The sequence below is a fragment of the Cydia pomonella genome, chromosome 17, assembly GCF_033807575.1.
Source record: "Cydia pomonella isolate Wapato2018A chromosome 17, ilCydPomo1, whole genome shotgun sequence".
NCBI classification, from domain to species: domain Eukaryota; kingdom Metazoa; phylum Arthropoda; class Insecta; order Lepidoptera; family Tortricidae; genus Cydia; species Cydia pomonella.
Window position 1 is genome coordinate 4,775,249 of NC_084719.1, and position 17,727 is coordinate 4,792,975.

Sequence of the window (17,727 nt, forward strand, 5' to 3'; positions counted from 1 at the left end):
TCTTAACTTCTAGAAAAATATCATATAGTATGTGGCATTTGCAATGCTATTTACACAGATACAGTTTTAATAATTATCAAATTAAATAATAAATACGTTAGTTATATTAAGCATTTCATACATATTACAATGGTCCCATACACCATACAATTTAAATGAATATTTCAGGGGTAATCGTAAATTAAAGTTTCATTTCAAGTCATATAACTTGTACGAAATGTTAAAGACGCTATCCGCAGTTAGTTCAAATTTGTACCACCTTATGCGCTGGGATCGCTTTACTTTTTTTTTTTTTTAATTATTATTAACTATTAATTTTGAAACAAGATTTAACACAAAAAGCCACTATTGAAAACCTCTAGGGTTTATGTAATAGTTGGCGAGATCGCGCGGACCATACATACTTAGTTATATTTTCCTGTCGAAGCTGTTATTGTATCTATCGTTTAAATATCGGCCTTATGTATGAGACAGTAAAATCAATTTACAACGACAGTTCTTACAGGTGATCAGTAAACTTAATTTATCTTTAAACATTATCTCTGTACTTATATCTAATATACATTACTCTGGGCTTAGGTAGTATTTTTTTAGTAATGACATACATTTGACATGGTTTCCTTCAGTGTTAATGAGATTATACAGTAAGTTCTTAGGTAAGGTGTTTAGTATATGTGGGAGTAGAAAGTCGGTTACTCTTTTACCATATACATTGTTACTTTTTGGTATTGGATATGAAGGTAAATAATCTAAAGTACGTAACTTACTTGAGCGAGTTTTTTTATCTAATGAGGGTAAAATTTCACACTCCTCTAATACTAAGGACAGGCAAAACCTATTAAAGACGTTAATAACATTGCAGTGTTTAAATAGACCCTTTTTATCATTTTTATACTTTTCTCTGATTTTATTCGGTACGATTGTTTTTATAAGTGCTAATTGTAGGTTATAGATTTGTTCTAAGTAGGTTTTGTATGTCCGCCCGTAGCTTGTGATACCATAACATATAATCGAGTCGGCGAGTGATAGGTAAAGCATTCGTAGTGTATTGAATGGGAGTTTATATTTAAGCAATGTTAAATTAGCCATGACAGATCTAAGTTTTGAGCATATGTGATCTTACCCCCACCATGCACTTCGCACGGTCCCAATAGATAGATAGAAATAAGATCTTGTAGATTCCATAGTGGCTTATCGTTTTAACAGTTCGAAATAAGAAACTGATTTGACTAGTCGTTCAAACTTTCTAAAAAAACCTTATTGTGTTTGAGTTTTTAAGAATTGTTTCTAGATGAGTAGGTATTAGTTGTCTGTTAAAACAAAGTACAGTAAACGATAAAAGCTGTATCTTGTATATTGTTAATCTACGGGAATAGCCTTATGTGGGGCCCAATACAAGCAACGTTGTGATTTTAACAATGTGCTTACTGTATTTTTTGAATAATTAACATAAAACTCCCTCTTTCTCAACCGTCCTCCAGATAACGTCCCAATTGAATGTCTTCCTTTTCTACCCTTCCTTTTTAGATGGTGTTCGAATGGCCATGACTCGCAGATCGAGTCAAGACAATGACTTTTATGAAACGAAACTTTATTAATTTGTTTATTTTACATTATTTTATTAGTTATTAATTTTAAATCACATAAAGAAGGATGGTCTAAAACGATTCACTTACAATCTTAAATGAGTGACAAAAAAACTTATTTGTTCTCAGATCGGGTGGCGAACTACCAACGCGTGGATGGCAGGCAACCTGGCCTGCAAGTTCTTTCTCGTGCTGCGGGCCTTCGGACTGTACCTCTCCTCGAACATACTCGTCTGTATTTCACTCGACCGGTAAGTCTTTGGTACCTCGTAGACCGCGGTCTGTGGACGCTCGCGACCGGCGGCGTGGCGAGCTGCAATTCAAGGCCGTTCATCACTGACATGTACTAGACAGGCTATCGAGAACAAATTGTGTCCGCCATTTTCGGTGTTTGACGTCTGTCAATAAGCTAAAGAATAAGCGTAGCTGCGTAGCTAGCCAGAGGCGAAACTGTTATGACAACTGTTCATTTTCTGCCTACATGCGCACTGTAAAGAATTTAGATAAAATGTATTTATTTCCTTAAAAGTGAATTGATTTTTTTACATATGTGACACTGAAGATATATAAAATTATAAATATAGTCATAGCCACTCACATGATTCCGATTTTAACGAAAGGTGCCCTGAATTGCTCTGCCATTTCGCAGATACGACGGCACAGTGTCGTGATATATTCAAAAATCGATAACTTTGCTTCTGCTTAAGCATTTGGAATGATTCTTTCGGTTTTATAATGGTAAAGAAACAAAGAAATTTATTTTCTTACTTTAGCTATTTGCTGTTATAATAAAAATAATAATTAAAAATTCACGAAGTTTACCCAAAGGAATAATTTCCGAGTTATAGTAGAAAACTATTTTTAATAAAAAATCTAAATCGATAACTATCTTTTTTTTATTCAATTTAAAGAAGGCTTAATAAGCTTTTAATTGATACTAAACACCTTGATAGCTCACCTATAAAATTGCAGAGTAAAACTGATTCAAATTCTGATAAGGAACTTTCGAATTTCTCCACCTGGCGTGTAACTATGTGCTATATTCGTGATTTTTTTGTGGCTAATTTAGACACTGAAGTACAAAAATATAGTAAATAATCGTTTAAGACACTAATTACCTTGAAATGAAATACATAATTTATGTAATTATGACAATGATAGTGGCTTTATAACTTAAAATAACAAAAGAGTATTTACGGCGGTATTTGCGGCGTTACGATGAAAGGCCAAAGCCATCGAATCAGAAACTTTATCATATAGAGTTTGACCAGCGAGTCGCTGCACAAGCGTTTTTAGAGAATTCTATATATGGCAATAATTTTAGCTGTCAAAAGTGTCAAAAATATTGTCAAACGAGTTTACACATAACCTAGATTCTCATGTTAGTTCCTTCGTTACGGAAGTTTATATCGTATTATAATGGCTAAACCGATTAGAAGCAGTGTGAGGAGCATGTTATTTACGATAATCAGTAACTATAATCAAGTTCGACACGACGAAAATGAGAGATTACTAGAAAAGAAGCGAATATTGGACGAAATCATTCAGGCGACCGGTAAGTCATTATCAAACAATGTTGATGCTTCTTGTAGCAAATTTTAATTTACGAGATAGGAACATTTGTTTGTATTACTAAACTTATGATTTATTTATATTACAGCGGGCGTAGATGACGAAAATGTTAGAGAAACTATTGAAAAGCTAGCAAGAGAACTGAAGAATGTTATTGATAATAACGCATCAGAATCAAGTTATTTAGAGAAAGTGTCTACTATGACAGGTAATATAAATAATCTATATTTTCACATCTAGGTTTATTAATATTTTAGTGTTCTTTTGTTAAAATTCCTATTGTTAAAACTGTTTTTTTTTTTCAGGTGTAAGCATTCGTACACTACGCACAATTAAAAAAGAGGGCTCTATTAACCAAGGCCAATGGAATACGCCAGGGAAAAAACGACCCCGGCCACCAACTGTGTCAAATTTAGACAATTTTGATGTGTCAGCCATTCGTAATAAAATTAACGAGTTTTATTGCGTCAAAAAGCAGGTACCTACTCTAAGAGCCTTACATGCGGATTTGAAAGAATCTATAGGATTCTCAGGATGTTGTGAAACACTGAGGAAAATACTACACGAGAACGGATTTGAGTTTTAAAAAAATAAAGAAGAGCGCTCCATCCTCATGGAAAAGTTTGAAATATCTGGGTGGAGGCAAAGGTTTCTTAGAGAGATACATAAAAAACGGCAAGAAGGAAAAAAAAATTGTGTATCTTGATGAGACATATGTCCATCAAAATTATAGACCAAAGAAGTCATGGCAAGGGCCTTCAACTTACAAGCGGCATATTATAGTGCATGCTGGATCAGAGCAAGGCTTTGTGCCAAATGCTTTGCTTGTTTTTAGCACAAAATCCAAAGCAGCTGACTATCATGATGACATGAACAGTTCAAATTTTTTTAAGTGGCTACGAGAAATGTTAATCCCAAATTTGTCTGAGCCCAGTATAATTGTTATGGACAATGCCAGTTACCATGTAACACAAATAAATAAGCCTCCAACCATGCACAGCTTAAAGGCTGAAATTCAAAAATGGCTAAGGGAAAATAATATCCCATATGAAGAGTGTTTCAAAAAGGAAGAATTGATGTGCCTTGTCGAGGAAAATAAAATTGGTCCCATATATGCAGCAGAGGAGTTATTGAAGCAGCATGGGCATGAGGTCCTTAAATTGCCTCCATACCATTGCAATCTAAACGCTATTGAGTTGATATGGAGCCTCACAAAGCGAAAAATAGCCAGCAGAAATGTGGGGCTACCGGGTTCAGATACGGAAAACTTGATCCGGGAATGTTTTGCAATGATTACCCCGGAAGATTGGAAAAAATGTACAGACCATGTAATAAATGTGGAACGAAAATACAAGTCTAAGGACAATATTACAGACACTGAACTAGCTCCATTCATAATAGAAGTTCGGGAAAGTGACAATGACAGTGACAGTTCTCTGTCAGGCATTGAATTTCTTGAATCCGATTTTGATTATGAATCTTAAATAAATAGGCACCTTCTTTATAAACTAACAATATTAAAACTAGATTGAAACTAGATTGTGTTTTCTTTCACCTTACTACCTTCAGTTCAGGTCCATTATACAATATGTCACTTTTTTATTATTACTAACGGGAAGCATAAATATTTCCCTTGTGAAGGTTTACTTTAATAGCACAAGGGAAATATTTATGCTTAATAAATAATCGCCTGTAATTAACCCGAGTTCAAAACTTCAAAATAAAACACAAATGAAGTAATTTTTAATCCTATCAAAAATATAAATGTCATATGAGAACCAAGTTATATTAAGTTAAGTTATATTATGACATATGCCTTGGTTGTTGACTTCAACAACCAAAGAAATGAGATCTAAAGGGTGCCGTTTAATGGTCAGGCCTGAAATTTATTTGTATCAACAAAGTATCATTTTCTATAACTTATCGTTTTTTAGTATCTCTGATAATAATGATAACTATTCAATCATATTTTTAATTTTTAAGTGGGCTAAATTAGAGGCCAGGGTTTTAATTGCATTGCAACGATATCCTCAGTCTGTTTACTGTATTAAATTTACAGTCTGCTACGTTGCAGACTTCAGTCTGTCACTAATCAAAACAAAAATTAATTACGTATGAATTACCAAGTATCAAATTACTTTTTTTGCACTATGCTTCGTGTTACCAGTTAAAGATTTTTTGAATTTGCCGCTTTTTTTTTGTGCAGCCACTCGCTGGGCAAACTCTACCTCTCGAAGCGTCTGAAGATTCGAAGCACGTTCCATCCGGCTGAGTCCCACATCTTGGTCCACAACCTGATTCTCAACACGCTCTCGAATCATTGACAACTCACGGCCGTACATTAAAAAATTCGGTGTGTAGGCAGTAGCCAAATTTATACACGAATTCAAATAGAGAGCGACCCGATGTAAATGACATGACCAACTGCGTTGATCATTTTCAACTAGAATGCTCAAAGTAGTAATCACGACCTGGTTATATCTCTCCACAACATTCGCTTGTGGCGAATAATATGGGGTATAACACGGACCTGGAATATTGTAGCTCGTTAAGAAATCCAGAAATTGACGACTATGAAAAACAGTGGCGTTGTCACAGAGAATGTTAGTAGGAACACCGTACCGCAAAAAAACCTCAGATTCTAAAGCCATCGATATAGATCTCGCATTCACCGACTTTAACGGAACCAACCAAACAAATTTGGTAAAAACGTCAACCATAGTCAAAATATAACGAAAACCACTACGGCTAACAGGTAATGGACCAATTAAGTCAATGGAAAGAAGATCCATTGGAGCAGCAACAGGACGAGGGAACAAACGAAGACCACGGGGTTGTGAATTTGCAATTTTAAAAGACTTGCAGACCTGACATTCGGAAAGGAACTTGGTAACATCACGGTACATATTTGGCCAATAATATACATCACGAGCTTTTAAATACGTCTTCATAACACCAGGATGAACATTAGGAAACCCATTATGAATTTCAGCAACCGCCTCTCTAGTCCTTGAGGCAGGAAGAACTATACGCCAAGGATTAGGTGCTAAAGGGTTTTCAATAGAGACCCTGCGCATTAAGACACCATCCCGAAGAGCAAACGCAGTAAACATCTGAGGATTGTCCAAAACTCCCTGGTAAATACGTTCGTACCAAGGATCACCAGAAGGATCCACACCACGCGCGAAAGAAATAAGCCCAACTTGAGCGCGGGACAAGGCGTCAGGAACAACATTAAGAACACCCTTCTTATGCTCAATTTCAAAATTATATTGGGAAATCAAAGTCGCCCAACGAGCCAAACGTCCAGTAGGATTATCAAGAGTGATCAACCATTTAAGAGCAATGTGATCAGTAACGATCTTAAACTTCATTCCATCGAGATACCCACGGAAATGCTTGATGGAATCAATAACAGCGAGAAGCTCATGCTCGGTTGTCCCATATCCACGTTCAGCCTTAGTAAATAAACGGGAGTAATAAGCAATTGGATGTTCGACGCCATCAATCTCTTGAGCCAAGACAGACCCCAGACCAACCTGGCTAGCGTCACACTGGAGGATGAAAGGTTTCGAAAAATCTGGACAGGCCATCAACGGAGAGTTCATCAAGGCATCCTTTAATTTAGAAAAAGCTTCACCAGCACTATCGTTCCAATCGATGGGGTCACGTCCCTTCCTCTTTCCGATAAGTGCCGTGAGTGGAGCAATAATCGAAGAAAAACCATCCACGAAACGGCGATAATATGAACACATACCAATGAAAGCACGTAGAGACTTGGCAGAAGAAGGAGTAGGGTAATCCCTAATAGCTTCTAATTTCTTCGGATCAGTTTGAAGACCACGCTCGTTGACAATGTAGCCGAGATACTTCAATTCAGATTTACAAAACTCACACTTTTCCAAATTAACCGTAAGACCAGCCTCCTTCAACCTATCACGAACCTTACGAATAAGCCGCATATGACTAACAAAGTCACGGGACACCAAAATCAAATCATCTACATAACCAAAGATAAAATCGTCAGACTCAGGGGTATATTCGAAATTGACAATCATGTCAGTGAGCCTCTGCATCTCGGATGCAGCATTGGTTAAACCAAACGGAAGGCGAACGAACTCAAAAAGACCCCTTTGCGGTACAATAAAGGCAGTTTTCTCACAACTGGCTTTATCAGCTAATGGAATTTGCCAAAAGGCACTCCTAAAATCCAGCGAAGTTAGATATCTAGCACCTCGTAGGTTGTCAAGGATGTCCTGGACGCGTGGGAGAGGATATGAATCCCTGATGGTAACGCTGTTCAACTTCCTGCTGTCCACGCAAAACCTGACACTACCATCCTTTTTGGTAACCATCACCACTGGAGAAGCCCAAGGTGATCGCGATGGACGAATGACCCCTAACTCTAACATCTTGTCAATTTCTTCATTGAGAACCTTAAGCTTGACAGGAGACAAGGGATAGTAACGTTGGCGAATAGGTGAACCAACAGTCTCAATCTTATGCGAAAGCCACGATGTACAACCTAAACCAGCTTTATCAGAAGAAATCCCCTCGAACTCGTTAATAACAGATTGTAGCTTTGATTCCTGATCGGGTGTAAGCACCGTACGGGGGTGGACATAGCGAACCTGACCTACGACTTGTGGGACTGCAGCAGGAACATGATGTGAAGCGACATAAAGCTTGCCAGACAAACCATCATTAAACGCCTTCTTTAAAATGTCTATAAGACCAAAAGAATTCCAAAACTCAATCCCTAAAATAAATGCAGTAGGAAGATTACTGCTCACTAGACAGGGGTGCATAACGCGAATGCCACAAAAAAATATAGGGATATCCAAACCGCCTAAAATTTCAATAGGAGAATTGTCGGCGGAGACAACATAAGGCCGAATATCCTCGCGGAAAGCTATACCGAGCTTCGACAGGAGAGAAATATCAATTAGTGAAACCTGAGCACCAGAATCCAAAAGAGCATTTACCGGGGAGCCAGCGACTATAACATCAATAAAAAGTCTATTATCCGGGGAATTATTAATATATACAGGCGACACCGATGGACCTCTCAGTGCGCCACCAATTAGTTTTTTGACGGACCAGGATTACAATTAGGACAATCGCGGGTAATTGCTCCAACACGCTTACACTTGAAGCACACTGCCCCTGAAACGAAAGGACAATTACGGTAATTATGACCGGTTGCATCACACTTCATACACACTAAAGTACTGGGTTGTTCTACCACTTGAGCACTAATCGGTGCAATAGCCAAACGTGCTGGACGTGGACCTTGGAAGGCTTCAAAATTTTTCGCGACTTCTAACAAACCATCAATATCCCTAACCACGTTAGTTGCAAGACAAGGATGATATCTAGGATTCATTCCATATTTTATAATGTTAAATAAGTTGGCTTCGGAGACCGGTGTACGAAGCTTTGCGTTTAAATCGCGTGCCTGAATAACAAAATCAACCACCGACTGGTTGGCCTTCTGTGATAAAGCGCGGAGTTGACTCTCGACCTTGAAATCATAGTCGGCTACGTCGAAAGTTTTAACGAATGCAGACTTCAATTCAGCATAAGTAAGACCCGGATGTCTGATCGCCCTGTAGTATTTCAAAGCACTACCTGACAACAATTCATGGAAACGCCTGACAACATATGTAGGATTGACGTTACGCGCCATGCCTTCTTCTTCAACTCGAAAGAAAAAATCGCGAACACAGGTGTCGCCGGAAAAACTCAAATTCCATTTCGTAAGTGAATAATCTTTAAAAGGAAAAGGCGGGACATTTTCTTGCTCATGCACTGCCTGGCATCGTGGTTCAGAGTCAAAAAACTGTTCCTCATCATTGGTCATTGGATCTAAAATCCTCGGCTGGTGCGCGTTTAAAGACGAGTATGTAAGAGGCGTCTCAGTAATTGACCATTCATCACTCAAATGTGACATGGTGGAAAATTACAATAAATCGACCTTAAAACTAAAATCCAAAGTTCGAATTCGAAAACAAATTCAGTTTCAGAAAAAAATTCAAAATTCACACCTCAACGTTCAAAGGATCAAGAACGATAATAAAATAATAAAATCTACGTCTGACTTACCTGTAAGTTCCCTAACGTCTACGGGCTCTAACCACAGGATTCTAACTACTAAATAAAGTTCTCGGGATATGTTATGGGAAAGTGAGTAAAAGGCATATGAGGTTAAGGGAATTTTTTTTTTTTAAATGGTAAATATCGCAGAATAAATTTTAATAACGTAAACAATTATATATCAAGGCTCGAATACGAAGAAATCCAGAGCGCGTAGTACAAAAAAACTGGGTCGTATTTGTAGGGAGATAGCGGGCTGAAAATAAAAAACGAAGGTTAAAAGAATCGCGACCGGTCTACGGTCACCGTCTCACAAATACAAAAAAAGAAAATAAAAAAATTATATTTAATTTCAATAAGCAAAAAAATTAAAATCCAGGATTCTTTACCTTAATTCGGGCGCCAATTTGCAGTAAAACAAGAACTTTTGCAGATTACGTATAATTTTTAAAACATTTTTTTCAAAAAAATCAAAGTTTGTTTTCACCCTGTATAAAAAATTAAAATTTACAAAATTTATAAAATCACTTTAAAATAGTAGAACTAAAAGTCTGCCTTCCGCATAAGGGGAAAGGTGGGGTAAAACTGCAAGGAAAATAAAAAAAATACGGCTGAAAATTTAGAGAAAAAAATGAATTAATGTGATGAATAATTATGGACTATGAGGGTTGATACGATGGCGCATGATACCTAAATTTTTAACCGGTTAATTAAACAGCCCAACAAAAGAGGCTTTTAGAATTTTTAGGAAAATTTAGTATGGCGGATCACAGAACTTTAGCAAATGGATAAATTAAAAATATAACACAAAAATACACAAGAAATAATTAGAACTAGATAATACTGTTAAAATTTAAAAACAAAAAAAAATTTCAGTGGAAACAGGGTAAAGGGGATGAATGTGGCACACGCCAAGGTACCGGCAGCTGGATTCAGGTTTACTCGTGTAGAATGGATGGCGCACAAGTTGGCGACTTTAAACAAGCCGACGAGGTAAGCCTTACTCGCTTTCTGGCGAGCACGTATGGCAGCAGACCGGGCGATAACGATGAGATTTCTTCACTTCACCACTGCTTAGCGCCGACCTGCGCACGGCTTTGGAGACCTGTCGCTTCCTGGCTAGCGCGTATGGCAACAGACCGGGCGATAACGATGAGGTTTCTTCACTTCACCACTGCTTAGCGCCGACCTGCGCACGGCTTTGGATACCAACTGTTTATGAGAGGCCTCTCCTCTTCGAACGCCGATTTACGCGCGCCTTTGGTAGTCAACTGTTACCAGGAGCTTCTCCACCCGTGGATTTATGCGCACTTAAAAAGACTTCGTGTTAACTATTAAACTGGCTATAAATTGCAAAACTGGTTTAAAACGACCCGGGAACACAAACGACTTCTCCACTCCAAATTCACCAAACCATCTGCCGAAAAACAACTTCAATCTTCTCTTTTTCGAATATTCCATAAAAATTTAAATTCAAAATAAGCGCAAATAAGCACTTAATTTATTAGAAACGGCCAGGAATTATACGAAAAAAGGTCGGCGCTTTCTTTTTCTTTTTTTTTTGCTAAAAGCGCCATCTAACCATCAACGCCTGAATTATGAAACCGCATAGAGAGACAACAGAAAGAGAACTGAGCCAGCTGACAACTAGAAGAAGAAGTTTAAAAATAAACCGACAGATGTTGATTATGTAGCAATTTCGCTACAATACCTACTAAACTTTGGTGTTTTTAAAACGGCCGATCACCAACAACCGAACTAACTTATAACTACACTAACACGTATAATATATGCACCATAACATACACTTCACAACAAATTAAGCACAATAAGCAAATAGTAACTATTAACACATGAAATTATACTGATTACAAACGTAAATAAACAACACGGCGGCCGGTAAACTGACCTGCGCCATGTCAAAAACAAAGATGGCTACCTATTTAGGGCGGAGCACAACAGTCGCGCGGTGCAGATGTTCAACAGAAATAGGAACTTTTAACACATTCACTGCCAGACGAAAAACGGCAAGCTACCCCAGGATCCGGGCAATATATATAAGAAATATTAGTAAATAGAAATTATAAGTAAGTAGTAACAAACACCCCAAAACGCGTATGCAACGTCTAGTGTACCACATGCCTTACGATGTGCAAAAATGCTTTAAGCAACCACAGTTGCTGTGTTTGTACTTACAATTTTCCGTCACATGGTTTGTTCGCTAATCCTGGATAATATACAGTGATTTAATGCATTTTATTGTTTATTAATGTAATTTAATAATCGAACTATTTAATGACTATAGGTTGCTCAAGATATTTTTGGTAATCATAGAAATCTAGGGCATTAAAATAGGAAACACGCCAAAAATCTACAGAGTTATTGGTTTGAAGTGAGATTTTATGGTCATCAATATTAACACGTTAAACGCCAGACCAAAATATTCATTTTTTCTTAAAAAAAAACTTGATGTAAATTCAATTATTACTTTGATATGTATATAGATATATATTTTATTTTGTTATTGGAGGTTTAGTTAAAAAGTTATAAAAAAAAAAAAACTCGCGTGTCCGATGACCCCCGTGGCGCTGTGAAGTTCATATTTCAAAAACCGTTACCATGACGCCACGCCGGTCCCCCCGCCGGCCACGCCGGTCACTGTGCCGGTCATTATACTGTCACATTCGCACCCACTAAAATATGCTTATAATATAAAATTTAACTGCTTTGGCATTGTGTGACAATAGCTTGGTTTGGCAATTCCTGCTACTGGTTCAAGAAGATACGCTGTTTTTGTTGATTTTTGTTAATTTTGGGTTTTTATGATGTTTTTTTTTGTGGAATGCATGTATCAGGTGTGTGTCTGCATTGGGAAATTTATTTTTTCTTATTTTTTGATAATTGTCGTGTATCTCCAGATAATTGAAATCAATTTCTATTAATTATATAATTATTGCAAATACTTAATTATATAAATTATAGAATTAAAGCTGTGATTTGAAAAAAATGCCTTGTTTTTTTCATTTTTTCAACAAATCTACTATGTCACTAACTGCACCCACGTCCCAAGCCACCGTTTTACTAACGAGCGCCATGCCGGTCCCTTGCATACAACGCATTGCTTATAACTGCTACACGCGGCGCAGGATAGCGTCTTAAAAACAGGTTTAACACGAGGTCACCGGTGCCCCCCATGGCGTGTTGCAGTTGACTTCGTGAGGTCGCCGGTGCCCCCCATGGCGTTCAACGTGTTAAGTAGGTATAAAATATAGTTTTAATCTAATAGACCAATAAACGCGGAGTAATTTAATATATAATACTAACAGAAATATGTAAATTTGAATACTTACGGCATTTTAAAACACGCAGCAACTTTTAACACTCGCACTTTCCCGAACAACTTGCAAAGTAACATAGATAAAAAATACTGTGGTTATGTCTATGTGGTTGAAATATTTTTTAAATATTGTCACGTTGGTATTCTGTATTTTAATAAATGTTTACACCATATCTGTGCAGCCCTTCACAGATAAGAAATAAAAAACCGCATACACTCCGTTCGCAACTCGAGTTGCAACGATCATTTTAGAGGTGCGAAATGTTGAAACCTTAGTTGCTGGAATCATGTGAGTGGATAGAACACTTTCTACTTACCTCTCGTACTCGTATTAATTTTGATCAGATCACGCTTATTAGCATAATATACTCTTTAAATATAATAAAAACACTACAAAATATTATGAGATAAAGAGTAATACATACATCATTATTGTATATATATTCTGCAAACAATAAGTTAGGTGATCATTAGAACCTACGTGTTACATCTGCGAAATGTATTCTATGCGCCAAAGAAAATGGCGTACCGCCGCGCCGCGAGAGTTTAAAGTGGCGCTTCAATAATTTCAATATAATCTAAATGGCCTTAAAACAAAAGTTTTTTCGCAGTGGATTGTTATTATATTGCTTTTATTAAGTAAATAAATAAATATTATAGGACATTATTACACAAATTGACCGAGTCCCACAGTAAGCTTAATAAGGCTTGTGTTGTAGGTACCGATATACCGGGTGTTTCCTGTACCAGGAGCAATAAATTAAACTGTAGGCTGAACTCCTCAAACTGACCAACATTTGTTCAACAACTTTGAAAAATAACTTATGTTTTGATTTTTATTACACATTGAAGTTAATTATAAGACGCAATGTACTGCAAATTTTGTTATGTTTAAAGCGTGACAAGCAACGTCAGACACACTGATGTCAGCGTACATTGAAAATAATATTAAATTTGTATGAAAAAGTTAAAATCTCAAGATTTCATATTTTTTTAAAGTTGTTAATCAAAAGTTATATCGTTTTAGGAGTACAATATATGGTTTAATTATTTGCTCGTGTTACAGGAAACACCCGGTATAAAGTAAAGTAAGTAAAGTAAAAAAGACATTTATTCAAGTAGGATTTTACAATCTCTTTTGAATCGTCAAAAGCACATTATAAATAAATAACAGATTACAAAATAGAAAATTCAACAATTATAATTTACTACCAATATACATTTCATATTTCATTCATTTATTTATAGGAGGCCATGCATTTTTGTCATTAATATACTCTCCGACTGTGTAATATGCCTTATGCTGTAGACCAGATTTAACATATTTTTTAAGTCTAGGAAATGGTAAATCCAGTGCTTCCCTTGGCAACTTATTGTAGAACTGTATACACTGTCCTAGAAAAGATTTCCCTACTCTCTTAATACGAGATCTAGTTATTGCTATTTTGTGATTATTTCTAGCACTTTGCATTTTATGAAAGGTTTCTAAATTTTTTAGAGCATATAATATGCAGTCGTATATGTATTGTGATGCCATTGTTAGTATATTTATTTCTCTGAAACGTTCTCTTAATGAAACATGTGACCCCAACTTATATATATTCCGCACTGCTCTTTTTTGCAATACAAACATTGTTTGTATATCGGCAGCTTTACCCCAGACTAGAATTGCGTATGACATTAGGCTGTGAAAGTAGCTAAAATACACCATTCGGGCTGTTTCTTTTCTACGTTAGTTAATTGCCTAATCCTTCTGACTGCGTATGCTGCTGAACTCAATCGGTTTGCTAGAGAAGATATATGGGGACTCCATTGCAAATCTTTATCTATGGTCAAACCTAAGAAGAGAGTCTTATCCACCATTTCCAGACATGCATTATTTATAAATATACTGCCACTAGTAACTTTTACATTAGGTAATGTGAATCTAATCCATTTAGTTTTTTTGGAATTTAACAGCAGATTATTAATTGTAAACCAATTTGAGACTATATTCATGGTACTATTTATGTCTGTATAGTCTTCAGTGTTTCGACTAACTTTAAAAATTAAAGATGTGTCATCTGCGAATAACACAATTTCACAATGATCTTTTACGATATATGGAAGGTCATTTATATAAAATAAAAATAAAAACGGGCCTAAAATGGACCCCTGTGGCACTCCTAGTTTAACAGCAGCGGATTTCGACGGGGTTTCATTAATCACAACCGTTTGTGTTCTCTCGCTGAGATAGCTTGAAATTAGGTTGATAGCGGCGTCAGATAACCCGTAATGTTTAAGTTTTAGTTTTAAAGTCAAGTCCTCAACACAGTCAAAGGCTTTTGACAAGTCACAAAAAATTCCTACCGCATCACTAGATTCTTCCCATATGTTATAAATATGCTTGATGAGCACAGACGCAGCATCAGTGGTTGATCGCCCTTTTGTAAATCCAAATTGACGATTATGAAGAAGTTTGTTTCTAGTGAAATGTTCTTGTAATTGATTCAGCATGATTTTTTTCGAAAATTTTACTAAGCACGGGTAGAATAGATATTGGACGAAAATTTTGTAGGTTACTTTTTTCTCCAGACTTAAATAAAGGTATAACTTTACTGTATTTCATTAGATTAGGAAATACGCCCTTGTCAATACAAGAATTGAAAATAATACATAAATAAGGTGTGATTATTTCAATAATATGGCCTATGGATTTCACTGACATGCCCCATAGATCTTCTGTATTTTTATTGCTTAGTGATTTAAATGTTTTATATATAGTTCGTGGGGTCACATAGCTGAATTCAAAAGTAATGTCAGATTTCTCCAAAGAGGCATGGAGAAAATGTACAGCCTGCATTGCAGATGATCTGATCTCTCTAGTAGTATCACGAGCCACATTCGAAAAATAATCTTGGAATGCTGCAGCCACTTCCATGTCAGAGTTAATTAACGTGTTTTTACACTGTAACTGAAATCGACAATCGCGAGGTTTTTCACTAGCACTATCCTGTTTTATAATTTTCCAAACAGTTTTTATTTTATTCTCGGATGCCTTCACTTTTGCACTAATATTAAGAGATTTGGCGGCAATATAAACACACATATAATTATAATTATAAATACATAGAAAACACCCATGACTCAGAAACAAATATCCGTGTTCATCACACAAATATATGCTGTTACCAGGATTTGAACCCGGAACCATCAGCTTCATAGGCAGGGTCACTTACCTACCCACTAGGCCAGACCGGTCGTCTCGATATTGTTAGAATACATTTTCGACACGCACAAAGGCATTTTTATTTATTTTTATAGCGAACTACCGATTTGACATCCAAATGTTGTCCCCATTTTCCTCTCTGGATATTAGAAGAATTAAAAAAATACACTATTTATTGTACATCAATTCTAGATTTTTAGGATTCCGTAATAGTCAACTCAGAACCCTATTAGCTTCGTCATGACCGGTTTGGCCTAGTGGGTAGTGACCCTGCCTACGAAGCTGATGGTCCCGGGTTCAAATCCTGGTAAGGGCATTTATTCGTGTGATGAGCATGGATATTATTTTGTTCCTGAGTTATGGGTGTTTTCTATGTATTTAAGTATTTATAAATATTTATATATTATATATATCGTTGTCTAAGTACCCTCAACACAAGCCTTATTGAGCTTACTGTGGGACTTAGTCAATCTGTGTAATAATGTCCTATAATATTTATTTATTTATTTATATGTCCGTCTGTCTTTCCGTCCGCGGCTTTGTTCCCTGATCGTTAGTGCTAGTTGCTAGAAAGCTGCAAATTGGCATGTGTACATAAATCATCCCTGGTGACAGAACGGTAAAAGAAAAACTGCAAAAAAAATAGTAATAAGGGTACTTCCCATACAAAATGTTTTTTTTTTTCGTTTTAAACCAATGGTGTGGGATATCATTGGATAGGTCTTTCAAAACTAATACTTTCATATTTTTTGAACCATGGGTCCTAAAAATATGAAAAACATCGTAAAAGAGACACCTGATAAGTACTTTTAATAAAAACTATTGCGAACGTGATCAGTCTAGCCGTTTTCGACTTATTGTAAACAGCCTTCTCTTCTTAGTAAAAGACGTACAATGCGCTACGAAGGTACTCCCTTATGCTTGTAATGTACTTACATGATACTTAGTCGTTAGATTTGAAGCTGGCCCCGGGCGGCTAATCCTTTGTCTATTGTTAAGTAAAACCACACGTGCCACTACCTGCAAAAAAACTAATGTAGGTGCGCTCTCCGATAACGCGCCTTGGTTCCGCATCTCGAGGACACATTTTAGACTGGCCGCGTAGCCAACGTTACAATCGTTCACGCTCCGTAGCGTATCGTAGCTATCTCTCTCTATCACTCTTCCATATTAGTGCGACTGTGACAGTTGCGTTTCGTTCGCCACGGAGCGTGAACTACGCGACCTGGTTCTGTAGCATTCGATTCGCCAGCACTCAGTAACCGTAGACGAACCACACAACAAAACGCAAATTATTTTTACATTTGTTCATTTTTAATCTTATTTCAATAATAATAACTCTCTAATTTAATTAATTTATATATATTCCACACATATAAGCTCACACTGGTGTAACCAAAACATTTACATGGTATACAATTAAACAATAATTATCAATATTAAATTAAGTAATTAAATCATAGAATATATATTTCAATTGCCATATAACTAAGATCTTTCGGTTTGGCTCATAGTTGACTGGTAGAGAATGCCTTCTGGCATTAAGTCCGAAATTTGTACTCTTCATTATTGTGCAATAAAGTTTAAATAAATAAATAATAAATATAAATTTTGATTCAATAACTGGTTAAAGTGACCGGGCCATTTTTATGCAGGTGGTAGCACGTATAGTTTTACTTAAAAATAGACAAAGGATTAACCGCTCGGAGCCAGCTACAAATCTAACGAATATACTAATAGCTCCCTTTTAGCCTATTCTGACAAAATGGTAACTACGCAACCCTACCTTTATTTGCATCTCACTAGGTAGTCAATTGTATTGTTCACGGGAAAAGGGTTTTTGTTGCGTTTGGCACTTAATAGTCATAAAAGGCCCAATTTGTACTGGAGCTTCGGTAATAAATAAGGGAGTAACCACCAGACGAGGT

General features: G+C 36.5%; 1 protein-coding gene across 1 annotated transcript; it reads left to right on the forward strand.

Annotated features, from left to right (window-relative positions):
• The first annotated feature begins 2,865 nt into the window (after positions 1–2,865).
• On the forward strand, positions 2,866–4,023 carry LOC133527028 (uncharacterized). Its single transcript, XM_061863915.1, has 3 exons — positions 2,866–3,141; positions 3,247–3,366; positions 3,464–4,023. The coding sequence occupies exons 1-3, from the start codon at positions 3,006–3,008 to the stop codon at positions 3,742–3,744; spliced, it is 537 nt and encodes a 178-aa protein (XP_061719899.1). The 5' UTR covers positions 2,866–3,005; the 3' UTR covers positions 3,745–4,023.
• The last annotated feature ends 13,704 nt before the right edge of the window (positions 4,024–17,727 follow it).

What these genes read in the sequence shown, in the direction of transcription:
- LOC133527028 (XM_061863915.1), top strand. Translation starts at nt 3,006, where the DNA reads ATGGCTAAACCGATTAGAAGCAGTGTGAGGAGCATGTTATTTACGATA. An exon ending in CGAAATCATTCAGGCGACCG is followed by an intron (nt 3,142 to 3,246) that starts GTAAGTCATTAT and finishes TTTATATTACAG; the next exon opens with CGGGCGTAGATGACGAAAAT. An exon ending in GAAAGTGTCTACTATGACAG is followed by an intron (nt 3,367 to 3,463) that starts GTAATATAAATA and finishes TTTTTTTTTCAG; the next exon opens with GTGTAAGCATTCGTACACTA.